This window comes from Anolis carolinensis, chromosome X, assembly GCF_035594765.1.
Source record: "Anolis carolinensis isolate JA03-04 chromosome X, rAnoCar3.1.pri, whole genome shotgun sequence".
In the NCBI taxonomy this organism is placed as follows: domain Eukaryota; kingdom Metazoa; phylum Chordata; class Lepidosauria; order Squamata; family Dactyloidae; genus Anolis; species Anolis carolinensis.
The window spans coordinates 708,276-735,506 of NC_085847.1; the positions used below are offsets into that span (position 1 = coordinate 708,276).

The 27,231-nt window shown below is 41.3% G+C and overlaps 2 protein-coding genes across 3 annotated transcripts; one reads left to right on the forward strand and one right to left on the reverse strand.

Annotated features, from left to right (window-relative positions):
* Positions 1 to 494: 494 nt before the first annotated feature.
* Positions 495 to 11,530, reverse strand: hpd (4-hydroxyphenylpyruvate dioxygenase). Its single transcript, XM_062958751.1, has 14 exons — positions 11,428 to 11,530; positions 11,036 to 11,062; positions 8,239 to 8,301; positions 6,398 to 6,502; positions 5,693 to 5,735; positions 4,440 to 4,522; positions 4,197 to 4,286; positions 3,980 to 4,083; positions 3,473 to 3,550; positions 2,932 to 3,094; positions 2,456 to 2,527; positions 2,224 to 2,346; positions 1,629 to 1,745; positions 495 to 762 (listed from the first exon to the last, which is right to left on the reverse strand). Exons 1-14 carry the CDS (start codon positions 11,428 to 11,430, stop codon positions 652 to 654), a joined length of 1,182 nt encoding a protein of 393 aa, XP_062814821.1. The 5' UTR covers positions 11,431 to 11,530; the 3' UTR covers positions 495 to 651.
* Positions 9,872 to 25,474, forward strand: psmd9 (proteasome 26S subunit, non-ATPase 9). 2 transcript variants are annotated; one of them, XM_062958756.1, is made up of 6 exons: positions 9,872 to 10,026; positions 21,169 to 21,271; positions 21,615 to 21,808; positions 21,909 to 22,010; positions 22,845 to 22,933; positions 24,986 to 25,474. In XM_062958756.1, the coding sequence occupies exons 1-6, from the start codon at positions 9,934 to 9,936 to the stop codon at positions 25,011 to 25,013; spliced, it is 609 nt and encodes a 202-aa protein (XP_062814826.1). In that variant the 5' UTR covers positions 9,872 to 9,933; the 3' UTR covers positions 25,014 to 25,474. The 2 variants fall into 2 exon arrangements, with proteins under 2 accessions (XP_062814826.1, XP_003227973.1); XM_003227925.4 differs by lacking the exon at positions 9,872 to 10,026 and adding an exon at positions 17,459 to 17,630.
* Positions 25,475 to 27,231: the final 1,757 nt, after the last annotated feature.

The following is a 27,231-nucleotide window of genomic DNA, read 5'->3' on the forward strand; positions in this document are numbered from 1 at the left end:
AAAGAGATGATAGTCTCCATCAATCTGTGACTAGTGGAGCATGGAATCGTGGAGGCATTTGCCACAGGTCTTTTGGCTACACTGGGGGCTCTTGCAGCAAAACTGCAGGTCCTGGAGGTGCCTAACGTAGTTCCACCTGCAGAATTCATGTAACATTGTAACTGCTCTCTGTCTTCAGCTCTTAGGCAGGAGACAGAGATGGGACATGTCTGACCAGCAGATGTTGGGAAACACCGTTGAGAGAAGGGATGTCCCCAGCCTTCTGCCTCTTGCATCTGTCATCCCATTGCTGCAACTACTAAGAATGGAAGGAGAAGGGGGGAATGCCAGTTTCATCCTGACAAAGGCAGCTGTAAGCCTTGTGAGGCAAACGGCCCTTTTCAGCACTTTTGCCAAATGCCTGGATCAGGACCAGACCCGTTTGGTGGTGGCATGCTTTCCCCCAGCCAATCTTTTCAGAGGATTTCTTGCTCAAATGGACACAGAAAGAAACCTTTGCGCTTTGAATCTTTTTATTCAATTAAAAAACAGGCCAGGGGAAGATGACTTCAGAATGTTTGCTGCAGAAGACTTGAGTGAGATAAATTTTGCCATCTGCTTGCCTACTGCCTTCTGATGATGGGACTGAAGGGTCCCCTCTTCTGTGGGACATCACATGGCGGTGGAATCTCCACTGGGTGTCAGGATGGTGAGGTTTCCCCGGGCATCCTGGTCTGCTTCAATTGCTTCAAATAAAGACTTGAAGTTCCCAGCACCAAATCCCTGAAGGAAGAGAATGCAATGGGATTATTCTCCCCTCTTTTGGATGGTTGAGCTATAGATCTGCGTAGGCTCCTATGGTTCAGAAAGTCAGGATTTTTACAGCTGCATGACTTTCCCTTCTGCCAGACCCCTCTTAAAAAGAAGGGGAGAAAGTCAGGCGAACACAAGTGGAATCCAAAGGCCTTGAGAAGTCTAACATTGTTCAGATTCCGATTTCTCAATGCCTGCCTGGCTAATGGCTCCCTCTAGTGCTGGCACAGGCATTTGCATCCCCACTTGTCTGGAAAAAAGACTGGATCCAAAGCAAAGGGGTTGGGAAGGCCCACTTGAGCTCTATCCCCGGCTCAATATTTTACAGACATTTTAAAAACTAGAAACATCCTCTCTATTCTGTAAGAGGGGTGAAATTATGCTATGATTTTGGGGCTCTCTGGCTGTTTTCAGTGGAAACAAGGGCCTTATTTATGCTTTTATTTTAGGTTGACTTTTAGTTCCTGCCAACCTAGCAGTTCGAAAACATGCCAATGTGAGTAGATCAATAGGTACCGCTCCGGCGGGAAGGTAACGGCGTTCCATGCAGTCATGCCAGTGGCCACATGACTTGGAGGTGTCTATGGACAACGCTGGCTCTTCAGCTTAGAAATGGAGATGAGCACCACACCCCAGACTCAGACATGACTGGACTTAACGTCAGGGGAAAAGCTTTACCTTTTTACCTTTAGTTCCTGATTAAATGCAAGCTGGGCATAAAATAGGACAGGAGAGTAGAAACATGGCATAACTGGGCCCTGAGGTCCTCTTCCTTCTGCCTGCGACAAATGTTTTGTTCATCCTAGCCTGGAGCAAACCTCGGAAACCAAACTAACCTGGTGGTTGTAGCGCTGTATGACCTCCAGGAAGACTGTGGGCCTGTCCTGAACAGGCTTGGTGAAGATCTGGAGTAGGTATCCCTTTTCGTCAAAGTCCACTAAGATTTTGAGTTCCTTAAAAATGGGGAAAGAAAAAGCGCACTGGGTAGTCATTTTATAAGAAGTCACAGTGATGATTTTCAAAAGCATCTTGACAAGTACATGGAAATATGCTTCTTCCTGCATTTCCTCACAGCTCAGACTCGCATGGCGCAAACCCTTCTGCCACACCAGGATATGTACTCCTGGCTGTAGTACCCAACGTGGCTCAAGACAATCAGCAACTATTCCTAAGGACCACTTTGAAGGAGGAGAGCGTGGAGTGCACAAATGTTCTCCAAGTTACACCTCAGTCTCGGGTCTCCGGTCTTCCCAAAGGTCTGGAAAATACGGCACTTCCATTCAAACTGTCATCAGCGGACATCCAAAATCTGGTCAGGCTGTCCCAAATAATTCCCTCTTAATTTGCTGAAAATCCATTTTTGCACGAAGCAGCAACAAACAGATAGAAACTTAACTTTATTGAGACTGAGAAGTCTGTCAGGCAACTGACCTCCAGTTTAGCGATGCTCTCCTTCACCTTGATCTTGGCTGATTTGAGCTTTTCCCGGAGTTGCTGGTAGTAAGTGGATGGAACCGACATGAACTCAAAGCCCCGTGCTTTCAAGTTGGTGATCTACAAGAAAGGAGGGGGTACTTTTGCCATCATGCAGGTCATTTCAAAAGCATCCCGTGTTTTGGTAGGCACGTGGGGTGGAGGATCCCAGAACATCGAGGGCTCTTACCGCAGTAATGATGTCGGAGGTATTGAGTGCAATGTGCTGGACTCCAGGTCCTCCGTAATAGTCCACATATTCCTGCAGAATAGAAGAAAGGACACTGGGTATCTACAGAGATAGTAGCCACAACCCTAACACTGTGTTAATCTTGCTATATGTGGAGTTACACATGAAGGTCAGCATCCTGTTACTGATCTGAAGGCATGCAAGTGTGGTTTACAAATATATCTGCCTTTTAAAGTCATGACCAGGGGGAATCCCTTGTACTTCAGTTCTGTCCTCAAACTATGTCCTCACCTACAAACTAGCTCTACATGCAGGCCTCTATTTACAATTCTGGTTCGTTTCAAGTGGTGATTTCCTTTCCCTTCCCGAAATATGGGAAACCTGGCTACTTTATTTCAAGAAAAAGCCATCCTTCCCTCCTGAAAAAAAAACACATGCCAGCTTTAGCTATAGACCCAGAAAGTCTAGACTTTTACCTGGATCTGAGATTTCTTCTTGCCCATGGCAGGCTCATTAATGGGCATCTTAATGGTCTCTTCATAATTGGCCACCACAATAGAGCGGAGAGCACTGAATGCCGTGTGAACCTGCTTGTCATCCACAGACCAAAAACGGTGAAACAAGAGGTTTTTCTGGTACCTATGAATGTGCAAAAAAAAAATCCAAAAGACAGGCATAAAAGAGTTTGTAGTACACAAGTCAACCTTGGCTATCTCAACAGGTTGATGCCTCTAAATCAATCTCTTCTTTTACGAAAAAGGGCCTGGAGCTCATGAAATCAGGATTTAGGCAGAACACAAACAATTAACTTCAACTGTCCCTTATTAGCATTGTGAAAACTTGGCAACATTATGATTGCCGCTCTCCAACAGCTTTTCCCAACCCTTGTCTGGGGACAAGGAAAGCTTCAGTCCAAATCATCTGAGAGGACCTGGAAGAGGGAAGGCTGCTCTCAGTGTCAAAGTAACCTCAGGGTTGCAGAGTGGTTTGCATCACTTCATGGGAAATGGAACTCACCAGTCTGCCACGGAGACCATCTCCTGGTCAGGCTGGTTGCCCACCACATGGTCAATGAAACTCAGCTTTGCTGGTGGCCTGGAAAGGAAATGCAAGTGAGAGTAGAAGTTCCGTGAGGAGTCCTCTGCCTTTAGAGTATGGATGTGCATCGCATCTATGTGTCGCCTTAGCCATGACCAGTGATCCACATACACTCAGCTACATTTATATGCATGATGGGGTTGCTTAAAACAACTCTGCTGGCAGATATTTGGGCTACAGTGCAGTCATGTTGGATCCTGGCCAATGCACAAATGAAAGAGACCTCAAGTCCTGCACTTCAGCATTTTCCCCAACACCATTGAATCCTCGGGTTAATTCCTCTTAAGGAGCAAGTACTGGACTTTTCCAGGACGGATAGAAATGTCCTCTGATGCAAAGATGGAAGCATTCTGGCTACACCTCTGAACTCACTGCCTGAATGCAGAGAATAGTGGGAGTGACTAGAATCAGCCTTGAAATACTTACAGCGTTTTTAGCAGGGGGTCCTTAAAAAGTGGAGGCTCAAACCCAGGCAGGAAAAGGCCTCTATAGCTCAGCTTTTCGATGAGGGTGTGGGTGGTGTCTCCATACTAGATGAAGGAAGGAGGGAAGGCCAGAGTGTGAACGACCCTCCTCGCAAGTGAGCCAATCCCATCCGCTTAGGAACCAAAACCAAGAAGAACAACTCTTGTAACTTTCTTACTGTCTGAACGATGGCATATTTCACTTTCCCGTATTTATCTTCCTCAATCCAGGGTTCTTTCACTATCTTGGCTCCACGCTCTCTAGCTTTCTGAGGAAAGAAGAAAGAAAGAGACAGACAGACAGACAGAGAGAGAGAAAGAGATTGAGAGAGAGAGAGAGAGAAAGCATTTATTCAACAAAGCATGAGCAAAAGGTACCAAGTTTCTGAGATCCACAGGCATATCCTTCAGCTGTGGTTTACCTGCACAATGAAATCACAGTCCTCCACTTCAAAGGCAATGTCTTTGACTCCGTCTCCATGCTTCACTAAATGTTCTCCCATGTCTGCATAAAGCGAAGCAAGAACATGAGACAGTTTCATGGTGGAGAAAATCATCAGAGCTGCCCCAAAACCAAACCTGGGTGAGTTATTTAGACTACAGTTCCCCACATTAAAAAGCAATGGTCATAATCAGAACAGTAGGAATCATTGCATATTTTTATGACAACACTAACAAGACAGATTTGCGAGAAGGTGAAAACAAAATGTAGCTGTCCCATTAGAAACAGCACATTAAAAAAACCCTGGGATGAGAACAGCAGGTAGATAAAACAGATCAAGCATCAATATCTCTTGCATGAACAAGAAGGAATGTAATAATAATAATAATAATAATAATAATAATAATAATAATAATAATAATAATAATAATAATAATACATCACATAGTCCTAGACACTTGGAAAGTGTTCGACTTGTGATTTTGTGATACGAAATCCAGCATATCTATCTTGTTTGCTGTGTCATAATATAATAATAATAATAATAATAATAATAATAATAATAATAATAATAATAATACATCACACAGTCCTAGACAATTGGGAAGTGTTTGACTTGTGATTTTGTGATACGAAATCCAGCATATCTATCTTGTTTGCTGTGTCATAATATAATAATAATAATAATAATAATAATAATAATAATAATAATAATAATAATACATCATACAGTCCTAGACACTTGGGAAGTGTTCAACTTGTGATTTTGTGATACGAAATCCAGCATATCTATCTTGTTTGCTGTGTCATAATAAAATAATAATAATAATAATACATCACACAGTCCTAGACACTTGGGAAGTGTTCGACTTGTGATTTTGTGATACGAAATCCAGCATATCTATCTTGTTTGCTGTGTCATAATAAAATAATAATAATAATTTTATTCTTGTACCCCGCCTCTATCTCCCCGCAGGGACTCAGGGCGGCTTACAAATGCAAAAGAGTATATATACAAAAAACATCAAATACCGAAAACGCACAAATGAAAAATTAAAACATACAATTAAAATTCAAACCATTAATAAGACAAAGTTAAAACACATCAATAAAAACATAAGGATGGGCTGATCAAAGTGCACTAATTGAGACTTGTAAACATGGAGGAAGTTAAAAGTGCTATAAGCTCTTCTGGTAACAAAAAGAGCTACTCTGAATAGGCTGGAATTTTACCTTGATTTCCAGGGTTTAGCGCAGAAGAGAAAACAAAGATAATCTGGAAAAAATGAGAACAGGAATGAAGTGGAGCTGTGGGAGTCACATGAGTGCAGGAACTATACGAAATCCCATGACAGAGGTAGCAAAATGAGGAAAGTTCCCCTCCATAAAAGTGCTATCTCCCTTAATAAAATTCTTCATCAGATAGATTTAGGGTCATAGAGGTTAGAAGTGTTTCTAAATGCAATGATTCTGTGTACAATTGCGAAAAAGCATTGCATTTTGGATACATACAATTTGTTTTGCCTGCTTTTTGTTGTCAAAATGTTGTACCATCCTCTTTACAACACCAAACGCAGTATGCAAAACTGAAGTATCAAAACCCAAAGACAGGCCATCAGAAACAATGGCCCAACTCCAATGAGAGTAGATCAATTTGATGAATGCGAGCTTGGGACGAACAATTGGATTTAGGGCCTAAAAACAACATCTGAGAAGATAAATGTGCTCACTTACCCTGCTCTAGAAATCAACTTAAAATACTTGGGCTGAGAAATCCGTTTTGATTTAGCATCATAAAGAATATCATGTTGGCACCACTAGCGGCTTAATATAAAACCCCGTCTCTTCCCGTTCAAAATCTCAATCTGTTGTCTCTTCTACTGCTTAGATTCAGATAAGCAGATTTTACATTCAGATTTCCTTGCCTTGCTGTCTCACCTTGTCTTGCTTGATCGCATGGGATGCCACCTCCCGGTTCCCTGTCTCCAGACCTCGGTAGGCAAATTCTTCAAAGCCCATTTTGTTGCAATAAAACGAGGCGGCCTTCCAAATATACAAACGGAAATACGTCATTTCGGTTCACATGTTCCCAAACCCTCTCACGGCCCAAAGCAACATCTACATTGGCCCATTTTCCTTTGCTTCCTGTGCCTGTTTCATGTCTCTAGATTTGCTATGAATTGCCCAGGAGAATAACTGAGATTAATTGTTCCTCCAGAAAAATATGATTGGTAAGTTTTGTATCGGTTTATTATAATCATAGTGTTTGGATACGTTCTTTAATCGTTTCTAAAAACTTTTAATTGTTTATTGTACTGTTCGATCACGATTTATTTTTTCCCTTTTGGCTATAACTTGTATTTGGTTGCTAAATAATAATAACATTGAATAGTATATTCAGTATTCAATATACAGTAGAGTCTCACATATCCAACATAAACGGGCCAGCAGAATGTTGGATAAGCGAATATGTTGGATAATAAGGAGGTATTAAGGAAAAGCCTATTAAACATCAAATTAGGTTATGATTTTACAAATTAAGCACCAAAACATCATGTTATACAACAAATTTGACAGAAAAAGTAGTTCAATACACAGTAATGCTATGTAGTAATTACTGTATTTACGAATTTAGTACCCAAATATCATGATGTATTTAAAACATTGACTACAAAAATGCGTTGGATAATCCAGAATGTTGGATAAGCGAGTGTTGGATAAGTGAGACTGTACTGTATTACATTTATTATTTTTCCCTATTATTGTTGCTACTATTACACTTATTTTACTCTATTTTTATTATTAATAATAATACATTTCTGGATTCTGGATTATCCAACGCATTTTTGTAGTCAATGTTTTAAATACATCATGATATTGGGTACTAAATTCGTAAATACAGTAATTACTACATAGCATTACTGTGTATTGAACTACTTTTTCTGTCAAATTTGTTGTCTAACATGATGTTTTGGTGCTTAATTTGTAAAATCATAACCTAATTTGATGTTTAATAGGCTTTTCCTTAATACCTCCTTATTATCCAACATATTCACTTATCCAACATTCTGCTGACCCGTTTATGTTGGATAAGTGAGACTCTACTGTAATACCAATAATAATAGAGAAAAATAATAAATGTACCATATATTCTCAAGTATAAGCTGACCCAAATGTAAGCCAACCAGGACCCTCACCCAAGTATAAGCTGAGGGGGGCTTTTTCAGTCTTTAAAAAAGGGCTGAAAAACAAGGCTTATAATCGAGTATATACAGTATTTGCTTATCCAACGTTCTGCTGGCCCGTTTATGTTGGATAAGTGAGACTCTACTGTAAATGAAATAAGGATGCTTTCCAGACTCTGACCACCAAGGCAACAGGCCAATGTGGGTCTTAGGAAGCTAGGCAGCTGCCGTCTTGGCTCAGCAGTCCCACCCCACATACACGCCCCATAGCCTCCCAGCAAACAACTGGGGCCAACCTCCTCTGAGTTGCATCAGGCAAGTCCAAAGACCAGTTTCCTGCAACCAGAGCCACTTGCTTGTGTGTTAAACACACTCCCCTCAGCCCAACAACCCATACACCAATGGTTCATTCAAAGCCAAACACTTTTCCCCTGCCTCCTCCCCCAACCCCCCAGTGTGCCATGCCCCTTCCCAGCAACCAATGGTTCCGCTGTGCACACCCCATGTCACAACACACCCACCCTGGGGTTTCGAACCAAAGTATAGGAATCTTGGAAGTTCTGCACCACAAGGGCTTCTCAGCCTGAGTCTCACCTGCTTGGCATTTCCGACCCAGAATGTCAAGGAATGGAAGTGGAGAAACCGGCCTCTCTCCGGCTGAAAAAGCGAAGGAAGAGGAGTCAAGGAGAAAGCAATCCACGAAACAGTCCCTAGCATCAAAATCCAATTCAGAATCACACCCGACTGTCCTTTGATGCTTCCCGGACCTCCAAGTGTCCTGTGTATGGGAAGCCAGCCATTTGGCAATTAATAATACAGTAGAGTCTCACTTATCCAACACTCGCTTATCCAACATTCTGGATTATCCAAGGCATTTTTGTAGTCAATGTTTTCAATATATCGTGTTATTTTGGTGCTAAATTCATAAATACAGTAATTACAGCATAACATTACTGCGTATTGAACTACTTTTTCGGTCAAATTTATTGTATAACATGATGTTTTGGTGCTTAATTTGTAAAATCATAATCTAATTTGATTTTTAATAGACTTTTCCTTAATCCCTCCTTATTATCCAACATATTCACTTATCCAACGTTCTGCTGGCCCGTTTATGTTGGATAAGTGAGACACTACTGTAATAATAATAAACTTTATTTATACCCCGCCACCATCTCCCCAACGGGGACTCGGGCGGATTACATGGGGCCATGCCCAGAACAGTACAATTTGACAGAATATAAAAAGAGCAACAAATCATAACACATTGAACAATACAATAAATGATAATATACATTACAACGCAAATTACAATTGAGCCTCACACTATGGGCAACTGTCAAGGGTTCCCCAATGCCCTAGAACTGTGGGGGACAATGTCAATATACGGGGTCATTGTAAAGCCAACTAGTTTTTGAAAGCTATCCAACTGTTTGGAAGCAGCAATTCTTATTTATCCTCTGTCATCCCATGTCTTAAAAACTCCTCTTCGCCCTTTGCTTCAGTTGCTGCAAACGAAGCTCAAAGTGCAAGAGCATTTGGTGTTAAATTCACTAACTGGGGGGGGGGGGGGAGGAAAGGAATTGTGGGAGTTGGTGTCCAAAACACCTCGAGGGCCCAAGTTGGCCCATGCCTGAGCCACAGTCTCAAAGAACTGAATGTTTCCAAACTCTGTCTCCAGCTGACAAGCTTGGCGCTGGATTCATTCGAAAAGGTCTTTCACAAGCACTTGGATAACCTTGCCGTGTTAAATATTAATTCTCCTGGAAAATATTGACCAAGCTGGACAGAAGGGATGAGCTAAAGATGATAGGAGTGACGAGGGGCAATCTCTTATCTCCTTATGCTATCTTTTAAAAGGGATATTTGTTTCCTTTGCGCCCTGTCCCCAAGATACCCTGTTGCTTCAATGCCAGACTAAAGGGGCTCGCCTTCCGAAGGCGATCCCATTGGATTCAACAGAAGCCCCCTTTCCCTCAGGAAGCAGCCCACAATGTTTGCTTGGTTCAAAGGAATCGGGACACAGTGCAGCTTGTTTAGCAAAGGCACTGCTATTACTTTGCAAAGTTCTCACAGGATTGCTATTTTAGGGTCGGATCCAACCAACAAGGACTTTTGTTTCAGTGGGACTTGGAAATGCCTTTCCATGGGCCAGATTAGGCCTTGTTTGTTGTTTAGTCTTTGAGTAAGGCATCTCTGCCACAACGGAGAACCAACACAATATCAGAGCAAAACTGCAAAAAGACGCAATTGATGGATGGGCTTCAACCTCGAAGACATTTCTAGCACATGCCTAAAATGGTAGACTGTTATAGCGGCACAAATACATCATTGATCAAGGCACACCCAATAGATGAATTCAGAACTTCCTGCTTTGTCCAGGTGAGTGTACACTTTGCGGCTGGTGCCCATTTGTCTGGAATAATGTGGGGAAAAGCTTTGGCGGGGACTCAGTTCCGCAATTTACAAATAAGATCGGGTCTGTAGGTTCGTCCTTAAGTTTAATTTTTTTGCAAGTTGGAAGATGTCCAGCCAAAAGTGTACTCTTTATAACTTGGCCAAAAAAAATGCACATTATAGTTCCTGTATGATTTGAATCCCTTACAAAACAACACCAAAGCTTCCAAGCAATGGAAAGGAAAACCATAGAAATAGATAACCCTTCCCTCCAGGATCCTCTCCTGTTTATCGTGCCCCAACTTCTTTGGAGTGTGGAATGAATGCACTGGAACTAGCCTGGTTCATTGCTATGGGATCCTGGGAGCTGTAGTTTACAAGGTCTTTTGCCTTCTCTGCCAGAGAATGCTGCCGCCTCGATAAAGTACAAATTCCAGCATTGCATTGCATTGAAAAAGTCCTGGCAGAGATACAGGAAGGATGAAGGAGGGATCCATAGGAAGAAAAGGGTTTTGGAGAGAGATGGATAGGAAGAAAAAGGAAAGAGGTTGGAGAGATACAGACACGCTTTGGCTCAGCACTAAGATTTCATAGCAGTGAGGAAGGTTGGAGGCCCGTTTGAAACTATTAGTTATTCGTAAGTTTATAACTCAGGGACTACCTATACATAGGTTTAAATAGAAAACAGGTGTACTGTTGAAAAATGTGAAAATGATCAATGTTGCTTTTATGCTAGCAGAGTTTAAGCACCCAAAGAAAGGGTCAGGAAAAGGGACCAAGGGAATGTCCGCAGAGCATACAGAAGCATTCTACATATGAATGATTTCCAATTTCTTACTCTGCAATGTTAGGAATTTGGAGGCCAAAGACAAATGTCTTTTCAAGGGAATCAATATCCTAATTTTGTCCCCTGATAGTTACACCTCTGGCTAATGTAATTCCCCTCAAAATAGAATTGTATGAAAATATGTATTTAATGTAGTCTTCAGCTTACCTTCTGTCCTTTATCGGTGTAAGTTGTCTGCCAAAGAGAATAAAACAGAGACGTTAATGAACATTTACATTATTGCAGCAACCCCCCATCCCCAAAAAATGCAACACATGAACATTTTCAATCCCAACTAAAACTAGAGAACGGCAATAAAATAAGGATGCAAATGGTAAAAAAATGAATGAATAATAATGTAGTAGCTCAACCCGACAAGTGCTCGGTAGTTGCTGAAGAGTGAAACACTTGTGTAATACGAGATAGTCTTTCCTAAAGAAGGGAACAGTCCTAAAGCCTAGTTACAATTTGTATAGAAGTTTGCTCTGTAGGGCAGTAGTAACTATATATATATATATATATATATATATATATATAGCATAAATGCTTGCCTGTCTTACCATGTCTGTTGTCTGTGGGAGGAGAAGAGATGGCACTGAGAGCGAAGGAGGGAAGGAGGGCCAGGGACAGCACCGAAATCTTTTAATACAGCCAAAGGGGGGTGGACTCCGCCCCATCTCCTCCCCCTCCCAATGGAAAATTTAAGCACTTTCACCGAAAAGATAGCTTCGGCATCCTATTGGCTCTCATCTCTTTGGCTACCAGAAAAGAGAAAGGAATGGGTTTGTATAAGTGTGGACTGCAAAGTCACTGGGATGGGTTTGACTTCAGACCTGACCCTGGCAAGCCGCTGTCCCTCAACCTTTGCTCTACACTTTGAACGGGAAAGTAGCAGCAGGCTACTTTAAGTACAATTGTTGATATTGTTGCTAAAAAAGCTCTGTGTTTCAACTAGTTGCTGTTGTGATGTGGTTGCAAGTAGAAACTGAATTGTGACAAACCTTTCCTATGGTTTTCTTGGTGAAATGTGCTCTGAGAAGGTTTGCTCTTGCCTCTTTCAGTCTTAACTCAGCACTCAACTATTCCGTAATGGCTCATGCAGAGTATTCATACCCATAAAATGAATGGTAACTTGGCAAGACCGCACTTGGGTAAGAGCACATATTCAAAAAAGTCTATTTTAGTTGAGAATAAGAACTGGATTTTCATCCATAGTGGTTGGAGCATAGTGGTAAGGAGCCTCTGGTGGCCTAGGGGATAAAAGCCTTGTGACTCGAAGGTTGGGTTGCTGACCTGAAAGCTGCCAGGTTCGAATCCCACCCAGGGAGAGCGTGGATGAGCTCCCTTTCTCAGCTCCAGCTCCATGCGGAGACATGAGAGAAGCCTCCCACAAGTATGGTAAAACATCCGGGCGTACTCTGGGCAACGTCCTTGCAGACGGCCAATTCTCTCACTCCAGAAGCAACTCAGGTTGCTCCTAACATGAAAAAAAAAATCCATAGTGGTAACGCTGCAGCGCTTCCATCATAGGTTGGATCCAGCATCACTCTCCCCTGCAATTCAGGTCTTCGTATTTACGTAGAATGAACACAATTTACACTTTGTTTGTTCTCAGTTCTTTGAAAGACTTTCAAGGTTGCTCTTTAGCCACACTGGCATCTCTTTGGACTTGCAGGACCTGTCAAGACCCGTGGTATCCATTAATAATCTCCAAGCTTCCCTGAGTGATCTGACCTTCTTGATATTGCTTCGGACTTCTGTTTTGACTCATTTTGTCACTTCGGAGAAGCCTTCTCCATTCAAGTCAAACATATTGCATCCAGCTTCCTTTGCAATCACTGTATATATTGCATTTGAGAGCGCTGCAGTTGTGGTCACTGTTTCTAATCGGTTCAGTAGTCCCAATCGAGTCACATCCATGGCCAAGTTAAGATTTTGGGAACCATTCTTGATTCCTTTCACATTCTGGCTCATCCTGGAAGGCCGACATCTCAGCGATACGCATTCAGGTCCATAGTTACTAAAAGATGCAATATAAGAGCATTGTCAATAACCCCTCCCTAAATACAAGCCCCAGCATGTTGTTGCTAGAATTGTGTTGTGTGACCGAGCCTTAAGAAGAATATTTCCATCCACCTCGTCCGCACTATTCACTTTCACCAGTAGATGGTGCAACCTCTTTATAAAATCGGTATTCCATTTCATACTACAGGCAGATTTGCACAGTTGGAGCAGTTCAATGTCATTTTGTTATTATTCTGTATTGCAGAAAGCAGGGATGTACAGTCAGGCAGTTGGGATCTGCTTTGTAGGAGTGAACACAAAGTTCCACAACAAACTCATCATCATCATCAATCCCTTGTCACTACCGTGTTTCCCCGAAAATAAGACATTGTCATATTAATTTTTGCTCCCAAAGATGCTCTAGGTCTTATTTTCAGGGGATGTCTTATTTTTCCATGAAGAATTCACATTTATTGTTGAACAAAAAAATAACATTTATTATATACTGTATAGTAGTTGTCATCATAAACCAGCATAACCAGACAAACTGAATCCTATCAAGAATTTATTGTTACTACCAATATTTCTATGTACAATATTTCTATGTACAACACTTAATGGTACATACATTTACCGATCCTGCATGCTCTGGTGTTCTGTTCGGTGGGCATGCTTCCAAACAATAACGTTGCTTTCAGGGGAGGCCTTATATTTAGCAATTCAGCAAAACCTCTACTAGGCCTTATTATCTGGGGATGTCTTATTTTAGGGGAAACAGGGTAGGTCTGGTTGCTTTCCAAAGGTAGAGACTCACCGGTGGATTTGTGAATCACTGGATCCAAATGTTCTTTTTTTCACATTGAAGATATCGGTTTTCAGATGGAAGGCGGTCCCAACAAGCGTTTGCTTGATGCGCCTTCTTGGCACATTCCTCCTTTTCGCCCTCTATTTCTGCCTCTTCAAAATCCATGAAATTATTGGCAACAGCTGACCTCCATCTGACACTCAAAAGCCAGGGCTTCCAAGTTTTCTTGGTGTTGATGCCACATGTTTAAAGGTTCTCTTGAAGCCCATCTTGAACTCTCTTTTGCCGTCCGCCGACATTTCATTTTCCATTCTTGAGCTGAGAGTCAAGCAACTTCTTTGGGAGATGTTGATCTTTAGGTATTCAGGTCATTCGGTTCAACAAAGTGGATGGTGGAGGATCATGGCTTCAATGCTGGTACTCTTTGCTTCTCCTCCTCCTAGAATAATAATAATAATAATAATAATAATAATAATAATAATAATAATAATAATAATTTTATTCTTATACCCTGCCCCATCTCCCCGAAGGGACTCGGGGCGACTTACATGGGGCCAAGCCCGAACAGAACAATAAAAACAAAACAATAAAACCAATAAAACCAATAATCAGACAATAAAAGCAAGTCATAAAAACCACATACAAGATAAAATGTTAAAATCATGGATTAGGGTCAAAGAATCTAGGCCAAAGTGCTAAAAGTGCAAATAAATCATGTCCTCAAGGGAAGGAAGTTTCTCCACCAGTCTTCTTCCCAAGAGATTTTTCAAAATCAACGCTGATGGATTTGTTCCAGAAGTTGAGAGTTTTATTTCTTTATTTCCATTATTTCTATCCCACCCTTCTCACCCGAAGGGACTCAGGGTGGCTTACAAAACTGTCAGAATTCGATGCCAATACATAACAATACAAAAGAATAAAAACACAAGCAGTTAAAATACAGATTTAAAACAATATAAAATGTTTGAGCCATTCATCCACAGAACCTTAGTCCAGACCGAGTCGAAGCCAACAAAACTTATTCTTTGAACGCTTGCTCGCATAGCACTTTCTTTCTAAAACTCAAAAGGGATGGAGCCTGCCGGATGTCACTAGGGAGGGAGTTCCACAGCCGAGGAGCCACCACGGAGAAGGCCCTGTCTCTCGTCCCCGCCAGCCGCACCTGAGTTTTGCCCATTCGGTGCCTTTTACGAATTGTTCAAGGCCTCTTTCGGGTTGTTCAGGGCCCGAAACAACCTTTAAAAGGCCCATTGGGTGCCTTTTAAAAGTTGTTTATATTACAGATTTGCTGATAATGGATAAAATAACTGTACTCTTAAGAGGAGAACTTTGTTAAGGAATGGCAACCAATGATCCAACATCTCAATGTAAAATTAATCTAAAAATGTACATAGGCAAAAGTAAAGTTTTTCCCCTGACATTAAGTCCAGTTGTGTCTGACTCTGGGGGTTGGTGCTCATCTCCACTTCTGAGCCGAAGAGCCAGCGTTGTCCGTAGACACCTCCAAAGTCCTGTGACTGTATGGAATGCCATTACCTTCCCGCCGTAGCAGTATCTATTGATCTACTCACACTCTGGGGGTTGGTGCTCATCTCCACTTCTGAGCCGAAGAGCCAGCGTTGTCCGTAGACACCTCCAAAGTCCTGTGACTGTATGGAATGCCATTACCTTCCCGCCGTAGCAGTATCTATTGATCTACTCACACTCTGGGGGTTGGTGCTCATCTCCACTTCTGAGCCGAAGAGCCAGCGTTGTCCGTAGACACCTCCAAAGTCCTGTGACTGTATGGAATGCCATTACCTTCCCGCCGTAGCAGTATCTATTGATCTACTCACACTCTGGGGGTTGGTGCTCATCTCCACTTCTAAGCCAAAGAGCCGGCGTTGTCCGTAGACACTTCCAAAGTCCTGTGACTGTATGGAATGCCATTACCTTCCCGCCATAGCAGTACTTATTGATCTACTCACACTCTGGGGGTTGGTGTTCATCTCCACTTCTAAGCCGAAGAGCCGGCGTTGTCCATAGACACCTCCAAAGTCCTGTGACTGTATGGAATGCTATTACCTTTCCGCCGTAGCAGTACCTATTGATCTACTCACACTCTGGGGGTTGGTGCTCATCTAGACTTCTAAGCCAAAGAGCCGGCGTTGTCTGTAGACACCTCCAAAGTCCTGTGACTGTATGGAATGCCATTACCTTCCCGCCATAGCAGTACCTATTGATCTACTCACACTCTGGGGGTTGGTGCTTATCTCCACTTCTAAGCCAAAGAGCCGGCGTTGTCCGTAGACACCTCCAAGGTCATGTGACTGCATGGAATGCCATTACCTTCCCGCCGGAGTGGTACCTATTGATCTACAGCGAATCCACGAAAAGTGAACCGCAAAGTAGGGAGGGAACACTTGTACTCACATTTGCATGTTTTCGAACGGCTAGGTTGACCAAAGCTGGGGCTGACAGCAGGAGCTCACTCCGCTCCCCGGATTCGAACCAGCGACCTTTTGGTCCACAAGTTCAGCAGCTCAGCCCTTCAAGCTGCTGTGTCATCAGGGCCACAATAAAATGTACGTAGAGGAACCTATAAAATGGTAGACAAGGAAAATTTTGATATTAGTTTGGAGCCTATGATACCTTTATATGTACTATTTAAATAGAAGACTGTGATGAAAATACATTATCAGAGAAATGATTATGGAACACGAATAGCTGGGACAAACACAAATGCATATCTATTTGAATAAATAAATAATAACCCCCTTAAAAAATAGGAAAATAAGAAGGAAAAACCAACAAGTTCATAGATTCGTCCCAGTACGGTAGAGTCTCACTTATCCAACATAAACGGGCCAGCAGAACGTTGGATAAGCGAATATGTTGGATAATAAGGAGGGATTAAGGAGAAGCCTATTAAACATCAAATTAGGTTATGATTTTACAAATTCAGCACCAAAACGTCATGTTATACAACAAATTTGACAGAAAAAATAGTTCAATACACAGTAATGCTATGTAGTAAATACTGTATTTACAAATTTAGCATCAAAATATCACGATGTATTGAAAACATTGACTACGAAAATGTGTTGGATAATCCAGAACGTTGGATAAGCGAGACTCTACTGTAGTTGTATGTTTAGGAAGTGTTTTTTTTTTTTTTAGTTCAGGTTTGTTTCTTTGTAGGTTTAAGCGTCTTCAATGAAGTTTCTTCGGGGTATTGTGTTTCTTTTTCTTTCATCTTACTTCAAGAGTTTTCTGGCCATTTCTAGGTTTGAAGAGATTTGAAATCGTCTTTTCCATTTGGTCCTCACAGGGAAAAAAAACAGATTACGGAATATTTCCTTTGAATGTCATATTAATCCATCCGAACCTAAATTTGTATCCTTTTTTTGTTTCTGTTTGTTTGACACAACTGGATACATTTTCTCCTCAGATTGTGTCAAACCAAGTTGTGCCTATGGTGCATGGGATTACAAAAATGACTTTGGAAAAGGTGTTCATATTGGGTTGGGTTTTCTTGACATGTTATGTTTTTTAATGGGAAAACGTGGTTTGGAATTTTCCAGAAACTTTTGTTTTGTTGTTTTTTGGGGGGGCCTTATTTTACCTCAGAAATTACCTCAGGGAAAGATTAAAAGAGCCTGTGGAGACGCCTCAGGCGCCCCAGCCAATAGGGAAGCGGGAAAAGGCCCGCGCGCGACGAGGCCCCGCCTCCAGCGCTTCTTCGCCGCGCTCATTGGCTCGGTTGCTTCAAAAGCGCAAGTTGTTTTGGCCCTCGGCGCGCGCCGTAGTCCGTTGCCTCGTCTCTTCGCGAAGCCCGAGCGCCAGTCAGTCGCGGCGATGTCGCGGGAAGGGGCGGAGGCCAAGCCCGTCACGGTCAGCGACGTGCAGGAGCTCATGAGGAAGAAGGACGAGATCGAGGCCCAGATCAAAGCCTACTACGAAGTGCTGGACGACGTAAGCAAGAGGGACGGGGGAGGCCGGAGCCGGGACTGCAACCCCCATCATCCCCAGAGAAGCTTCTGGGAATGGGCCTTGCAGTCCCAAACTGGTGGGACAGCCCACAGCTTGTCCCCAAGTTTCAATAGAAGCGCCTAAAGTCTTTTCTCAGCCTTTTAAAAATAATATCTGTTGTTCTTGAACCTATGATAATAATAACAATAAAATAATAATAATAATAAAATAATAATAATAAAATGTGTTGTCGAAGGCTTTCATGGCCGGGATCACAGGGTTGTTGTATGTCTTTCGGGCTGTATGGCCATGTTCCAGAAGCATTCTCTCCTGACGTTTTGCCCACATCTATGGCAGGCATCCTCAGAGGTTGTGAGGTATGGAAAAACTGACTTTATTTGACTTTATTTGCCTCCACTGGCTTTTTAATGACCGTCTATCTATATCAAGTCCATCTAGAGCTCATTGGATGGTATCGATCCTTCGGATCATTGGAGGGCTGGACTATAGTTGGCCACCAAGCAATAACAACAACAACAACAATAATAATAATAAAGAGGGTTGGAAGAGACCCTTTGGGCCATTGAGTCCAGCCCCCTTCTGCCTTTGGACACCAAAAGCACAAGCAAAGCACCCCTGACAGATGGCCACCCAGCCTCAAAGTTAATAATAATAATAATAATAATAATAATGAAGGCCACCCTACTGGGATCTGAGCGCATCACCTGAAAATACATCACACAGTCCTAGACACTTGGGAAGTGTTCAACTTGTGATTTTGTGATACGAAATCCAGCATATTTATCTTGTTTGCTGTGTCATACAATAAAATAATAATAAGAAATCCAGCATATCTGTCTTGTTTGCTGTGTCATAATAAACTAATAATAATTGGAAGAGAAGATGTGAACCCTTGGGTCATTTAGCCCAACCGCCTTCTTTTGTGCCGTGGGGGCCGGATAAATGTCTTCGATGGGCGGCGTGTGGCCCCCGGGCCTTAGTTTGGGGACCCCTGTTCCAGATGAACATGGCCACACAGCCCAAAAGACATACAACAACCCAATAATAATAAAATGATTTTACAAATTAAGCACCAAAACATGTTTTACAACAAATCTACAGAAAAAGCAGTTCAATACACGGTAAAGTTATGTAGTAATTACTGTATTTACAAATTTAGCACAAAAATATTGCAATGTATTGAAAACATTGACTACAAAAACACTGACTACTAAAAGGCAGACTTGATTGGATAATCCAGAACGTTGGATAAGCGAAGGTTGAATAAGTGAGACTCTGCTGTAATAATAATAATAACTTTTATTTTTATATCCTGCCTCCATCTCCCCAAAGGGACTCTGGCCGGCTCACATGGGGACAAGCCTGATCCAACAAAAATTAAAACCAAACATAGATTAAAACATACCTCAATAAAATCAACAACATTACAAGACAATAACATAGAACAGTGTGTTAATAGTAATCGTATTAATAGTAAATCATATTGCTATTATTATTAATATCGCCTTCATTTGTTTTTTTTTTCACCTGGTTTGGGGAAATTGTACCTTCTTGATCTGAAACTATAGGTTGAGCATCTCTTATCCAAAATGTTGGGACCAGAATTGCTTGGGATTTGGTATGATTTCTTGTCCGTGGGACTCTTTAACAACAACAACCTCATTTATGTTTCATCTGCGCCTTGTACACATAGCTTTGAAGACCATGATATTTGTAACATGTTGGCGATAAGTAACCAAAGTTTGACATTGAACCAGCTGAAAGCAGCTGCAGTGGACAGTTGTATGTTTCGGAGTGTTTTGGGATCCAAGGTAAAGGATGCTCAGCCTGGGTCGCTGTGAGTTTTCTGGGCTGTCTGGCCATGTTCCGGAAGTATTCTTTCCTGACGTTTCACCCCCATCTATGGCAGGCATCCTCAGAGGTTGTGAGGTCTGTTGGAAACTAGGCAAGTGGGATTTATATATCTGTGGAATAATGTCCAGGGTGGGAGAAAGAACTCCTGTCTGTTTGAGGCAAGTGGGAATGTTGCAATTGCCAGCTTGATTAGCATTGAATGGCCATTCAGCTTCAAAGCCTGGCTGCTTCCTGCCTGGGGGAATCCTTTGTTGGCAGAGCACCTGATGAACCTGGGCACAGCATATTATTTGAGAACACAGAAATGCTAGACCACTCTAGCAACCATTATGTCAGACTACATGTGGACCTCATGTGCTGAGTCACTGGAGAAGGCCAAATGCGGAGCTCCAGCTATTACTGGCTTTCTGCCTTTTTCTTCTGAACCAGACATTTGGGTGTATTTTCAACAGACTTTTTCTTCTTGTCACTTTTGTCAAGTTATACCAAGATGGCTGAGGCTGGATCTATACTGCTATCTAATCCAGATTACACTATGTAACACGATTTTTGTTGTTGGGTAATAAATGTAATTTCCTAATTGGCTCTCTCATAAAAACATGGGAAAAGTTTATTAAACTTTGTTGTTACGGGTGGGACATCCTCCAGCACTTTTGCTCTTGGTTTTTCAATGAATATCTCATAGAGTCTCAACCAATTCAACCTAGTTTGTGGCAACCACAAAAACAAAAGTTTCTGGAGTAGAACAACTACTTTCAAAGTAAGTATCACACAATTAAACAGGAAACAACACTTTCAAACCAGGAAAATAATTTTTCAAATGTTGTTTCATAGTGTTATTAAAGCAGACGATCCACATTATCTGCTTTGAACTGGATTATATGAGTCTATACTGCCATATAATCCAGTTCAAAGCAGACAATCTGGATTTTAAATGACAGTGTAGGTCCAGCTATAGACAGCCCAGTTTCAGCAATGTAGGCTGGAACATTTTCCATAATTTCTCCATAATTTCTTTTAATCCAGACTTGTTCCATAAATTATATTAACAACACGGAAGCTCAACTGTGGCTGCGGGCATAAAGTTAAATCTAAAATCAAGCTTATTTACCTTTCTAGGAAGTATGTTATTATTTACACAGCTCTACAGGAATGCTAAAATTCACGGTTATCTCGTGTCTTTATTATTTTTTCAATTTTAATTTAATGTTAAGGAAAACATATTCTACTGAACTGTCTCATCATTAAAGCTTTACATACTTTCCAGTTGTTAAAATGCCTAAATAATGCTTTTTAATTCGATTAACTGTGAAGTTTTAGACTACTGTGTGGTTAGTTATAGAGGTATTTTTTTTGCCAATCAGATATTTTAGTTCAGCTATTTTTGGTATAGAAAACAATGCTTGTGTACTCTTTACAGCATATTAAATTAACACACTAAAAGTTTTGCTCACTAAATAAAAGTCAGACGTGTAAAATCCACTTTCAATTGACTGCCTTTTTTCCACATCTTTACCTGGAAGTAAGCCCCATTGAACTCAGTTGAATATAGGATTCCGGTTTCAGTGAACAGGTTGTTAAGCTGTGTGTTTCGTAGCAAACTCCTCCTTTTGTATTTCCTACAAAATAGTTCTGCATAGTCACTTTGTTCTCCTTTATCCTGCAGCAACAAGGTGTTGGGATGCATGAGCCCCTCGTGGATGTTGAAGGCTACCCACGTTCAGATATTGATCTTTACCAAGTCCGGACAGCAAGACACAATATCATCTGTAAGTATGAAACCCTTAATTTGATTGATTTTTAGTTCTCACATCGATTACAGTGGTGCTTACTTCAGGATTACAGCCTGATTTGTTTTTTGTTTTTTTGACTTGGAGAATGGGATGGGGATCCAAACAGGAAAAATATGTAAAGTTAAGAATCAAGAGATGTCTGAGCATTGAATTTGGGCATTTGTTTTCATCATTTCGCTGCAATAGACCACCTCTATTATTGGTGGAGAGTGGACAAGATTAGAGATTGGGTTCTTCAGAGGTTTCGGTGGATAACAATGCCAGTGTATTTACCTGTTTCCCACCCCTGCCTTAGATTATGGGTTTATTTTGTCTCTAGGTCTGCAAAATGATCACAAGGCTTTGATGCAACAAGTGGAAGAGGCGCTCCATCAGCTTCATGCCCGGGATAAGGAGAAGCACGCAAGGGATGAGGCGGAGGCTCTAGCTGAAGCCAGAGGCCAGGGCCTGCCCTCGCCTCAGCCATTTGCCAAGGTGAACGCCATCACCCCAGGATCCCCTGCAAGCCTTTCGGCAAGTACTAACGCTCTTTGCTCTTGGTATCTGTCAGTCTAGTTTTCATTCTCGTCGTCGACCTAAGGGCGAATCACCGTGACTGTGTTTCTCTCTGAAGGGCTTGCAAGTTGGCGACGAGATTGTGGAGTTTGGCTCTGTGAATGCTCACAACTTCCAATCGCTGCAGAACATTGCCACCGTGGTGCAGCACAGCGAAGGGGTAAGCTGAAGGGATTATTATAATATTATTAATAATTATTATATTATTATTTTTATTATCCAGTTTTTGACTTTGTGTGTTTTTAAAATACATTTTAATATTATATTATACTATATTATTATTATCAATTATTATTATGAGTAGCCCCCAATGGTGTAGTGGACTAAAGCCTCGCAACTTGAAGGTTGGGTTGCTGACCTGAAAGCTGCTAGGTTCGAATCCCACCCGGGGAGAGTACGGATGAGCTCCCTCTATCAGCTCCAGCTCCATGCGGGGACATGAGAGAAGCCTCCTACAAGGATGGTAAAAACATCAAAACATCCGGGTGTCCCCTGGGCAACATCCTTGCAGACGGCCAATTCTCTCACTCCAGAAGCGACTCAAGTTGCTCCTGACATGAGAAAAAAAATATTATTATTATCAAGTTTCTGACTTTGTGTTTTTAAATGCATTATAATATTATATTATCTATTATTATTATTATCATCATCATCATCAATTATTATCAAGTTTTTGACTTTATGTGTTTATTAAATACATTATAACTGCATCCTCAGTTCGCTTCTGTCATGTTGTTATTATTATTATTATTATTATTATTATTATTATTTGGACTTTGACTACTAGGCAGGTGGATTTGGGAGTCCTAGTTTTCATGGCCAAATTGAACAGTTGACCAGTGGTAGAGAGGGAGTTCAGTTTGTATCGTGACCCTGTTAGCGTCTGTTTTTAATTTTACCTTGCTCTGTTGCTAAGTCTGGAGAACTATAGCCCAACCTGGACAGCAATCCAGGCTGAACATATGTGTGTTGTGTTACTTCTCTCTGGCTGTAGAAAACATTAAGTGTGACTGTGATCCGTGGAGGAGAAAGAATGCATCTGGGCCTCACCCCGAAACGCTGGAGTGGCAGGGGGCTTCTGGGGTAAGCATGCCAAACACCTCTCTGGTAGTGAAGGCCACCGCTTTTTGTATGCTTTAGACAATAATCTGGAATAAATCTCATTTTCTGAACCTACCCTCTTCTTAAATGAGGCACCAACATGAGTCTTGACCAAAGTAGAATATGATGAGATTATTACATCCCCTGAATTGGAAACTATGCCTTTATTGGGTTGCTGTGAGTTTTCCGGGCTGTCTGACCATGTTCCAGAAGCATTCTCTCCTGACATTTTGCCCACATCTATGGCAGGCATTCTCAGAAGTTGTGAGGTATATTGGAAAACTAATCAAGGGAGGTTTATATCTCTGTGGAATCTCCAGGATGGGAGAAAGAACTCTTGTTTGCCTGAGGCAAGTGTGAATGTTACATTTGGCCACCTGGATTAGCATTGAATGGCCTTGCAGCATCAAAACCTGGCTGCTTCCTGCTGAGGGGCATCCTTTGTTGGGAGGTGTCCGCTGGCCCTGATTGTTTCTTGTCTGGAATTCCCTTGTTTCTGAGGGTTGTTCTTTATTTACTGTCCTGATTTTAGAATTTTTTAATACAGGTAGCCAGATTTTATTCATTTTCATGGTTTCCTCCTTTCTGTTGAAATTGCCCACATATTTGTCAGGAGAGAATGCTACTGGAACATGGCCATACATATCATCAGATAGGAGCCCTCCCCCTCCCCCTAGGATAACTGCCATTCTGAGCCAGAATGAAGAAGGGGGCAGGAAGACATCATTTCACCATGTCTCCTGTGTCAATATAAAAATATAAGAATATATAATAATTATATTATGTTATACTAATAATATAATATATTGTATATACATATAATATTAATAATGTTAAAATGTAGTACAATATAATAATACACTATTATAATTGGAGCCCCGGTGGCAAAGTGTGTTAAAGCACTGAGCTGCTGAACTTGCAGACCGAAAGGTCCCAGGTTCAAATCATGGGAGCGGAGTGAGCACCTGCTGTTAGCTCCAGCTTCTGCCAACCTAGCAGAAAACATGCGAATGTGAGTAGATCAATAGGTACCGCTCCGGCGGGAAGGTAACGGCGCTCCACGCAGTCATGCCGGCCACATGACCTTGGAGGTATCTACGGACAACGCCGGCTCTTCGGCTTAGAAATGGATATGAGCACCAACCCCCAGAGTCAGACATGACTGGATTTAATGTCAGGGGAAAACCTTTACCTTTACCTACTATTATAATGGTATATTTATATTACATGTAATATTACTAATAATATTACAATATAGTGTTATAGTACAATATAATAATATATAATGCTTATATTGTGCTATACAAATAATATAATATATTGTATGTACATATGACATGTAAGCCGCCCTGAGTCCCCTTCGGGGTGAGAAGGGTGGGATATAAATGTCACAAATAAATAAATATAGCCCAGAAAACTCACAGCAACCCAGTGATTCTGGCCATGAAAGCCTTCGACAACACATATGCCTTTATTAATGCAGTCTAAAATCACATTCGCCTTTGCTTCAGCATCACTTTTTTGCTCCCTCAAGTACCACTGATGTCATTTTTCTGTACCATAAACATCATTTTATGATGACGATAAGTTCAGCGGCTGCAGAAGTGAGCAGTTGTGGGTTCTTATTTCTGTCATTTCTGCGATCAAGGTGGTAAACTGAAAACTTGTTTTTTTTAGTCCATGTTTTCAATATATTGCGATATTTTGGTGCTAAATTCATAAATACAGTAATTACTACATAACGTTACTGTGTTTTGGACTGCTTTAAAACATGTTTTTGGTGCTTAATTTGTAAAATCATAACATAATTTGACGCGAGTCTTGTATAAGTGAGACTCTACTGTATAATAGGCTTTTCCTTAATTCTTCTTTTTATCCAACATTTTCTCTTATCCAACGTTCTGCCGGCTCATTTATGTTGGATAAGTGAGACTCTACTGTACTCTGATTCGGGCCTAGTTCACTCTTGATCGTTTGGGATAACTTGCACATATGTACACACAGACTAATCTCTTTTTTCCTTCCCGTTCCCAGTTGCAATATCATCCCATTGCAGAGATGATTCCCTGCGACAAGGCTCCCAACAACTTGGTGCCATTTCAGTTGGAATCAACCACTTTTAACTTGAAGAAGCTGGAATGCGGAACATGAATTGGGGAGGTTTTGGTGTTTCCTGCCAAAGAGGTTTATAGAGTTATTTGCACACTCAGTTTGAAAGTGTTCGAAGGGTTAGCTTGGCCTGTTCCTGTGCAGTTTGTTTCAAAATTAAAGGCAAAAAAACAAAACAGGCATTTCGCTTTAGTTTGGAGTCTGGTAAGTTATTTATGACCTCCCTTTTATTCTTTCGTGTTTGTTTGTTTCTGAATTGACCAGTAAAGATTTAGCATTTAAGGTGGGTTTTTTTTCCCAGTTTTCAAGCCATACTCATTGAGAGGTTTCTGAAACTTTTTAAGAAGGTTAACTGGTGTGGTACTTTGCATTGCTTGATTCGAGTCATTTTGAATAAACCTGCCTTTTCAAAAATGTGTGTGTTCAACTTGTTGTGACTAGCGTCCTGGGCCTCTGTGTGTATCTCTCTTTTGAAGTAAATCCCATTTACCCCCAGGGAAGGATGTATAATGTCATGGTCTTAATCTGGAAGATTTTACAAACATGTTTTAGCAGAATTACAAGATAGGTACAATGTATCTTACCTTGTCATTAATTTTCTGTCTTGACCATAACGAAACTGCCTTGAGATTCAATAATACTAGTGGAGTATCCCTTATCTGAAATCCTTGGGACCAGAAATGTTCGGGATTTTTTTTCAGATGTTTACATATACAGTAGAGTCTCACTTATCCAACACTCGCTTATCCAAGGTTCTGGATTATCCAACGCATTTTGGTAGTCAATGTTTTCAATACATCGTGATATTTTGGTGCTAAATTCGTAAATACAGTAATTACTACATAACATTACTGCTCATTGAACTACTTTTTCTGTCAAATTTGTTGTATAACATGATGTTTTGGTGCTTAATTTGTAAAATCATAACCTAATTTGATGTTTAATAGGCTTTTCCTTAATGCCTCCTTATTATCCAACATATTCGCTTATCCAACATTCTGCCAGCCGTTTATGTTGGATAAGTGAGACTCTACTGTATATGTGTAATGGAGATGGGACCTAACTCTAAACATGAAAGTCAAGTACGTTTCATGTCTCCTAAATGTGCATAGCCTGGGGGGGTCATTGCATACTCAATATTTTAAACCATTTTGAGCCTGAAATAAAGTTGGTTTACATCGAGCCACCCAAAAGCAAATATGTCTCACTATCTTGGACAGTGTATTGTCGAAGGCTTTCATGGCCGGAATCACTGTGTTGCTGTGAGTTTTCTGGCCATGTTCCAGAAGCATTCTCTCCTGAAGTTTTGCCCACATCTATGGCAGGCATCCTCCGAAGTTGTGAGATTTGTTGGAAACTAGGCAAGTGGGGTTTATATGTCCAGGGTGGGAGAAAGAACTCTTGTTCGCCTGAGGCAAGTGTGAATGCTGCAATTTGCCATCTTGATTAGTATTGAATGGCCTTGCAGCTTCAAATCCTGGCTGCTTCCTGCCTGGGGGAATCCTTTGTTGGGAAGTGTCGGCTGGCCTTGATTGTTTCCCATTTTCTGAGTGTTGCTCTTTATTTACTGTTCTGATTTTAGAGTTTTTTTTTAATACTGGGAGCCAAATTTTGTTCATTTTCATTGTTTCTTCCTTTCTGTTGAAATTGTCCACATGCTTGTGGATTTCAGTGGCTTCTCTGTATAGTCTTTCTTCCACCCTGGAGGTTCCACAGATATATGAACCCCACTTGCCTAGTTTCCAACAGACCTCACAACCTCTGAGGATGCCTGCCATAGATGTGGGTGAAAACGTCAGGAGAGAATGCTTCTGGAACATGGTCAGACAGCCCGAAAAACTCACAGCAACCTTGGACAACGTTTGGAATATTTTGGAATTCCAGATAAGGGACGCTCGGGTCTATATATGTCAATCCCATAAAGCGCCTGTTTTTCCCTGTTTAGATTTCAAAAGATAAATTCATCAATTCTCATAGATGTATAATCTAACAAGATCCTCCAAAAAGGGAGGGATGCAAAGTCTCAATTTGTTTAGCAGAAATGGCTGTTTGTATTAAATGTAGTTAGTCAACAATGTCCCAGAAAAGGACAGGAACTAGATAGGGATCTACATATGTGTGATCAATATACAGTAGAGTCTTGCTTATCCAACATAAACAGGCCAGCAGAA

What these genes read in the sequence shown, in the direction of transcription:
- hpd (XM_062958751.1), bottom strand. An exon ending in ACTGTGATTTCATTGTGCAG is followed by an intron (nt 4,287 to 4,439) that starts GTAAACCACAGC and finishes TTCTTTCCTCAG; the next exon opens with AAAGCTAGAGAGCGTGGAGC. An exon ending in GACCCCCTGCTAAAAACGCT is followed by an intron (nt 3,551 to 3,979) that starts GTAAGTATTTCA and finishes TTTCCTTTCCAG; the next exon opens with GCCACCAGCAAAGCTGAGTT.
- psmd9 (XM_003227925.4), top strand. Translation starts at nt 17,514, where the DNA reads ATGTCGCGGGAAGGGGCGGAGGCCAAGCCCGTCACGGTCAGCGACGTG. An exon ending in ACTACGAAGTGCTGGACGAC is followed by an intron (nt 17,631 to 21,168) that starts GTAAGCAAGAGG and finishes TTTATCCTGCAG; the next exon opens with CAACAAGGTGTTGGGATGCA. An exon ending in AGCAAGACACAATATCATCT is followed by an intron (nt 21,272 to 21,614) that starts GTAAGTATGAAA and finishes TTTTGTCTCTAG; the next exon opens with GTCTGCAAAATGATCACAAG.